At 40.4% G+C, this 7,843-nt stretch overlaps 1 protein-coding gene across 1 annotated transcript; it reads right to left on the minus strand.

Annotated features, from left to right (window-relative positions):
• Window positions 1-985: 985 nt before the first annotated feature.
• On the minus strand, window positions 986-2,399 carry LOC146606735 (histone-lysine N-methyltransferase SETDB1-B-like). Its single transcript, XM_085349405.1, has one exon. It carries the CDS (start codon window positions 2,105-2,107, stop codon window positions 986-988), a length of 1,122 nt encoding a protein of 373 aa, XP_085205531.1. The 5' UTR covers window positions 2,108-2,399.
• Between the last annotated feature and the right edge of the window lie 5,444 nt (window positions 2,400-7,843).

Raw genomic sequence — 7,843 nt, forward strand, 5'->3', positions numbered from 1 at the left:
AAGAAATAGAAAAAGTTAAAAGAAATGGGAAATTGAACAAAAAGGGAAGAGAGAGAAAAGCCCAGAGTGGCAAAGAAAGATAGAAAAGTTAAAGAAAATCAGAAGAAGAAATGAAAACTGAAAAAAAAGGGTAATTTTTTGAACAGGGGGCACCGACCCCAATCCCATTGATGGACCGTTCACCTCAGGTTCTGGAAGGAAGGACAAGGAAGTCACGAAAAGAAAAACAGAAAGAAAAGCAAGTAAGAATTTTTAAGAAATACAAGTTGGAAACCCAAGAGTGGGAGGAGCAAAGAAAGAGCATAAAAGCCAAGACACACAGACAAGACAGAAGTCAAAGAGAGACAAGACAACACACGTTGGGCAAGCCTGAAGAAGGCAAAGAAATACTGAAACATTCATCATGAACGGCCCAATGATGTAAAATGCGCATACACCCAAGATGGGTAATTTTTTGAAACAGGGCAGGGCTATCACCACCGGGCCCCAGCGATGGCCCGTGCGCACGCCAGGCTGCCGGCTTGCTGGCGACCTGTTTATTTACACAAACTTCTATTAGCTACAATTCATTGGTTCCTTGTTACGCTTTTTCGGACACCAAACTTGGCAGGCACAAGGCTGCTGCTACCAACAAGACTTACATAGAATTTTGGGGTGTATTTTTTTTTTTATTGGGTAATTTGTTTATGTTGGACAAACATTTGGAAATGCATTAATCCACCAACTACATATATATATATTTCTTCAAGTCTGTACATTAAAAGTAAATACAAAAAAAAAAAAAAAGGAGAAATAAAACCTGTTTCAAGCTTAAAAATGAGTGTGAGTATGCTTGTACCATCACACTCATTTGTTACTGGCTGCTGGTTCTCCACAAAAAAAACAAAATACCCCCCCCCCCCCCCCCCCCCCCAAAAAAAAAAAAAGGCATCTCGTCCGATTGTAAAATAGTTTCAATTTTTGCAGCTCATGCATCAGGGGACGTTCAGTCAGAGTCGCACTCAAGCTGTTCTCTGTGTTTCATCTCCAAAAACTTTGCCATGTGCGCCAGTCGTGATGAACCTCGGTTAATCCACTCCTTATGTTCACTCTCCTGAAAGATAACCTGCATTAAGCTGCAGTCAATAATCTGCACTTCACACTTTTGCAGGACTCCGTTCAATTCAGCATTAAGGGTCTGTCCAAGCCTGTACTGGGTTAACTGAGGGTACGGCCACTTATTCAGGTAATGTTCTATGAAGTCTTTGTGAGGGCCCTCTGGAATGTCATCTGCAATGTTTTCCAAAGGTTTCCAAACCAAATGAATTAAAGGTAACCCAAAATAGACCGGCGTGTGATCATCCAAAAAGATCAAGAACCTTAGGCGGTTCTTTCTGCTGCGGAGCTCGCCTACGACACCAGGCTGGAACCGGTACTTGTTATCTTGACACTGAATCACCACACGGGCACCAACATACAGCTGCTCCACCTTTGCTGTGGTGTCAAAAGCAACGTGGTGTCCAGATACTAGACTCTTCCCTTTTTCTTCAAAACTGACTTTGTATTTTAACCGTCCGTCTTCCCTTGTAACTATCTCGACTATTTTCCCCTGTTGCCACCTCATAGGTCTTCTCCTAGCCAGAACTACCATGTTCAATTTGAGTTCATCCTTCTGTGCCTCAGGTCGGGCAGTTATTATTTCCTTGGAGGAATGGCCAAACACTGATGATATTATAACAGGAGCCACATCTGCCGCATTGGTGCTGGTGCTCGGAGGTGAAGCGGGTGGTGGTGTTCTGTCGCTCTCACTGCATTTGTTAATTCTTGCAGGTTTCTTATATTCAGGAAGTCTAGTCAACACTACCACTGGCTTTTTAAATGGTCTGGGACAGTCCAAGCCGTTTTGGCATAGTTTCCTCTTTCTGGCAGTTTCATTTACACAGCAAACTGAGTCATTTGGAGACTCAAAAATATGTTTTTCATCCTCACATTCATAATCCAACAGGTTTTCTTCTGTCTTCAAGGACTCCTCACATTCATAATCCAACAGGTTTTCTTCTGTCTTCAAGGACTCCTGAAGTAACAATGTTTTTGTCTCCAACTGATCCACAGTCATAATCATAGCCATGGCCACTGTTGTTGTATCCCGAATATCCACCTCAAAAATCACAAAGGTCTGGTCCTTTTTGTGAGCAGAAGCAATTAAAAGCTAAAAATCGGTCGCTCGAGCTAGCTAACTTCCTTTAGCACTGACAGGCTACGTACAAAAGGAAACAAAGAAACATACCGTTAAACTTCCTTTCAGATTTTGCATCGCAAAAGTATTTAAATTACACAAAACAACTCGCACTACGATTCTTTTTTGCTACTTAGACGTGTACGAAAATAGGAACCATTCCAAAATTTGCTTTCATACTTTGTGGCAACTAGGCCCCAAAACAAGTAGGTTGCCCGCGAGAATGACACAGAATTGGGGTGTATTTCTTTTGACTTTGCAATATTAATATTGAGGTGACTGCTATTGTGACTTGGCAGTAAATATATAAAGATGAATTTAATTGAATTAATTTAAACAGAACTTGTCCCAGTACAGAACCCTGCAGAACTCCACAATTAACTTTGATGGGTGAAAAGGGCTTCTCATTTACATGAACAAACTGACTTCTATTAGATATGATTTAAACCACTGAAGCACAGCACCTTTAATACCTGTGGCATGCTCTAATCCCTGCAATAGATTATGGTTGTAAACAGTATCCAACACTGTACTGAGGTCTAACAAAAGTAAGGTTTTCAACTGAATTATAACTGTCAAGTTAATTAGTTGATAGCATAGATATGAAAATTGCCTACAGTATTCTACATCTGAATGACAAACTAACTATGACTATAACAAACAGGCATGTTCATTATACCAGACAGAAAGGCCATTCATGACTACATGTTAATCATGCCCCTTTAAATCAAACCCAGCCTTTCATGCTTTTGGAGTAGTTTTGGAGTCACTCTTTCTTATCATGATTTTATTAAAAAATATATATACTGAATTTAATTGAATTGAAAGCCTTTATTGTCATTATACATGGTATAGCTGTCATGGCCCGTGGAAATGGGATGGACTCAAGTGCAGTTTCAAACCCGGAGGCCAGAGGTGTGGTGTAACGAAAAGAGACTTTATTACAATGCTCAGAGGCTAACAGAAATTGCAGACTAGAATTAATGAACATAAACTAGATGTCTGAGGCGAGAGAAAAATACTGTGACTATAACTAGATGGCAGGGATAATTGGGTGCAGGTACTGGGCAGGGGAAACTGTGGCGGGCCAGGGCACTGAAACAGAGGAGAGAGTAGTCAGGGGAATCCCACAGAGGGCTGCGAGTGAATCCAAGGAGAATACACTGAGCTGTCTTACAAGCTTGCAGGTGGGGGTTGCGTGGAGGGGGGAGGCAGGAGAGGTCCAGATGGGTGCTGCATGCAATGCAGGGAGGCAGGCAGAAGAGAACGGCAGTTCCAAAATGGGGAAGGATTACCGGCGGCTGCAAACTTGTATCCAGGAGAGCTTGGTAGGTGGGTTTCAGAGGCTGACGAGAAAACAGAGGAAATAAGATTAATACACACGATGAGTCACCAAGGAACAGACGTGAGGCCGAGAACTGACTAAAGTTGGCAGATAATCTGGCGAAGACCAGTTGAGTGCGCCGGTCATAAATACTGCTGGTACGATTGCCATCAGGTGGGAAACCACCCAGACCACGACAATAGCGAAATTGGAAACAGCTCTATAAAAGTGCACATGTGCTTTATAGCACATTATAAAAACTATACAATAATTTAACTATACACTTACTATAAATATAAATACACAGTACAGTGCTGACACAGAGACAGACAGGCAGAGAATTGATGATATTTCAGTGCAGATTACTTAATGCAAGTTTGAGTTGACTATGGTAATGGCTTTGGTGAAGAAGATATCCCTGGTCCAATTCAATTTAAAAAAAAAAAACCTCAGTCTGACAATCTGATGTTACATAAACTCGAGACTCAGCAAAAGCAGCCGACTCAGATGTACAGGTCTACCCTCTTTACCCTACTGGTTCATGATTAACTAATGGAACAAAGTTTAGACAAACAGTAATTTGAGCTCAGTACAGTTTGTCTTCTGATCAGTTATCTATCTGTTAACCTTTGTGTACATTTGTGGTTTTAGCAGAGGATAAAAGTCCAGCTTGAGTGTGCTCATCTCCATTTTTGCTGTTCGTTGCATTGACATAAAACCAAAACATGAAGGCTTATCTGCTCCTGCTTCTACTGATACCTCTCTGCTCAGGTAACTAAACTGAACGCTGAAAGTAGGACAATATTCTTAATCTCAAGTTGGTCGAAACAAATTACTAGCAATGTGCTAGTAATTTGTTGAAAATAATACTGAAAATAATCATCACCTCTGAGTCTGGATACTTGTTAGAGAACCTTTATTTATATCTTAATTGGTGTTTTAAGCCTTATATAATGTTTAGTCTAAATATGACTCACTTTGACATCATTGAACTAGCCTAATAATCATTCTGTTAGTCTCAAATTACAATATTTTAAAAGCTTTGACTGTTGTGCAGGTGCTATAAATTATTGTACATTCTGGGTAATATTTTACCCATATCTGTTCAGACAGACTTTTGCTCCACCAGCATGTGCGAAATCAAGAAAAAGCATTCTTAGTGTAAATGCCAAAAACGCAGTCAAACGTTGTCAAGAACATGCCAAATCCTAGCCGTTTAGAAATATTGGCCAATTAGAAGTCTAGAAGCCTGGGAGGGAACAAGTAAACAGGGTTTTATGCAACCTTCAGTACTTCTGAAAAGTTTTTGTGTTTTTCTGTAAGGACAGATAATTTTGTGTTACTTTAAACTGTCTTCATCATTTCAAATGTTAACATTTAAACATTATTTTAGCATATATAAATGTAATTTTAAAACAAATTACAATCATTCAAAACCGGAGAAGCCACGTCTGAAGTTCACTGTGACGCCTCTCTCTGTGTAAATGGAGAGTTGGTAACTGCATGTGTAAGTGTGTAAAAACTGCAGATAGTCAGATTAACAGCAACAGTATTTTGTCTCTCTCCAGCATTTTAGAAATTTATCTCATGTAAACAACACCGTGGCACACAGCGTGACGTCAAAACAGGTGCACACCTTTGACGTGACTAAATCTCTGTTTTCCTCATCCACAGGTAAACGTAAAAACGGAGTTTTTGAAAATCTCTACTCTGGCAGGAGCTTTAAAAAATCTCAGTTGTCAGTGATCAAAAACATCATTTACACGTGGACAAAAGATCCAAACGCATAGAAAAAGCTGCGTTTGAAAAGTTTTCGTGTATGTGTGGACGTAGCCTTAATGAAAACAATTAAACACAACCCTAACCTGCTTTTGTTGCAGCTGAGCAGTTTTACATCGAGTGTTATGGTCAGGACTTCCTGATGGTCAACAACCAGCTGCTGCAGTGCACCGGCAAAGTCCAACAAGCTTGTTACACCAGAGGTGAGTCCTCCAGGACAGGGGTGTGTTCAGCTGCGTCTCCTTGTTTTTCAATCCAACAAGTTGAGATTGGAATTTAATGTTAATTCCTAATATAAAAAACAGATACTGACAATTAAAAATCTAAATCCTTCCCCAGAAATTTGGATTTTTATGTTCATCGAAGTGAAGGTTTTCAGTCATCCAGGTTATCGTAGTCTAAGGAGCTTGGAAAGAAAAGCGTCTGGACTTATTAAACCATTTAAAGCCGGTCAGAGCGGGCACGCTCCGTTTTGTGTAACTACTTTTAAATCCCTGTAGAACCGGAACCGCGTAAGCTAGCGCAATATTTTTTTTTGCATATGAAACCGGAGGAGTTGTACTTACATCTTATGCCATCAGCTTGTCCTAGGTCATGGTTTCCTTCCACATATAGCTTTGCAAAAATTGCATAAAAAGCGCTTGCAGGAACAAAAACATAATATTCCAGAAACACGCTTTGCCGATCCGATCAGCTGTTCGTAACACTTCCCACATTGAATAAGACGTCAGCACAAACAATCGCATGTCCGCCATTTCCTGCCAAAAATCGTAAGTGACGTCATTTTTGCGGAAAATGTAGTTTTTTACTTGTAGGCCTTAAAAGCCTATACTGGTGTTTTTATAAGTCATGTTTGACTCTATACTTTTCTGTGTCGTTTCTGGGATGCTTAGAACTCGAATTGCACTGCTGGAAAAAGTTTGTTTTGATGCACATGCTGTTTTCTTTGCAAATTTGCATCATAGGATTGTTTTTCATTTTCCTGCAGTATATAAAAATTACTGTATCTAAAAAATAAAACTATGAAGACACTCAAAATAAATTTCCTGTTGTTGTAAACTATTTTTTGCAACTTTTTTGTATTTAAAGTTTTGAAGGATAAGCCTCTTCAATTTCTCCAAGTAGAAATATATGTAAAAACAAAACAAAAACGATTTTCAATTTTTTTTGTAGTTTATTGCACTTTTTTGCAATTAATGTAGTTACTATGGACTTAATGCATACTTATTATTAGAATATGGGCTATAACAGTTGTATTGATGTATAGCAACTTGAAATGCTCCTAAAAAATGGCACTACAACATGTAAAAATATAATATAAGCTCTGTGGGACTTGGTTCTATGGTAGGTCTTAAAGGGTTAAGTGGCTTGAAGACATTTCACCTCTCATCCAAGAAGCTTCTTCAGTTCTAAGGGTCAAATGGTGGAGAGTCCCAGATTTAAACCCAGTGGGAGTTTCCCCCCAAAGAGGGACAAAAAGGACCCCCTGATGATCCTCTACCTAATCACATGAGCCAAGGTGTGAAAACGGGTGTGGGTCACAATCAACCAGGGTTTCGGGTGAGCTCATTGTGAAACCTGGCCCCACCCTGTCATGTGACAAGACTCAGCAGTCCATCTGCATCCAAAGGACAAAGGTCACTCTTTCAAGGATGCCAATGTTCACATTTTGAACAGAGAGGACAGATGGTTTGAAAGAGGAGTGAAAGAAGCCATTTATGTCCACTGTTGTCATGAGTCGCTGTGTGACAGGCAGGAGTTGGACCCAAAGTGCAGGTACTCAGGCATGAGGTTTAAACACAAAGAACTCAGCTTTATTTGCTGGCAGGGTAAAGTCATAAAAAAAGCAAACTAAACTAAACTGGAAACTCATAAACTAAACTCACAGTGAGACACAGGGAGATCCACATAGCATGAGGGACGACATGACACTGACTCAGAGAAACACAGGGTTTAAATACACTGGGAAGTAACGAGGGCAATGAGACACAGAAGAAGAGCACAGCTGGGGGAAATCAGAACTGACGAGACAAGGAAGCATAAACTGAGCACACTGAGATAAGACAGAGACCTTCAAAGTAAAACAGGAAACACATAACACAGACTGAACAAAAGACACAGACTCACATGCAGGTACTACAACAGAGGGAACAGAGACGTGGGACCAGGGCAGACACAGACACTGACTGGACACGGGGATTTAGCGGACAGGGGAGACAGCAACTAAGGATTACACAGAGACAAACCATAAGACATAACTCTAACAAAGAAACCAAAGCATAGAAATGATAAATAATATATAAACTCAAAACCCTGGGTCAACGACCCAGGCATCCTAACAACTGTGAGCGACCATCTTTGAACAGAGGCGGTGGCTTACGACACCAACTGTCTGCCATCTATAATCCAGTTTTGAGATCCTTCCCAGACGCCTTAACGCCCACTCACACCCTGGGCCATCTGACCTCAGGAAATCACATCACAAGTGATTTGTGAATCACAAGTTCTCAAAAACTCAGTGTCAG

Source organism: Diplotaxodon limnothrissa, unplaced genomic scaffold, assembly GCF_057381915.1.
Source record: "Diplotaxodon limnothrissa isolate DT_005_m unplaced genomic scaffold, D_limnothrissa_male_GT1.1 unmapped_scaffold_10, whole genome shotgun sequence".
NCBI lineage: Eukaryota > Metazoa > Chordata > Actinopteri > Cichliformes > Cichlidae > Diplotaxodon > Diplotaxodon limnothrissa.

Excerpts from the sequence above, each read along its gene's own strand:
- LOC146606735 (XM_085349405.1), bottom strand. The coding sequence starts at position 2,107 with ATGGCTATGATTATGACTGTGGATCAGTTGGAGACAAAAACATTGTTA.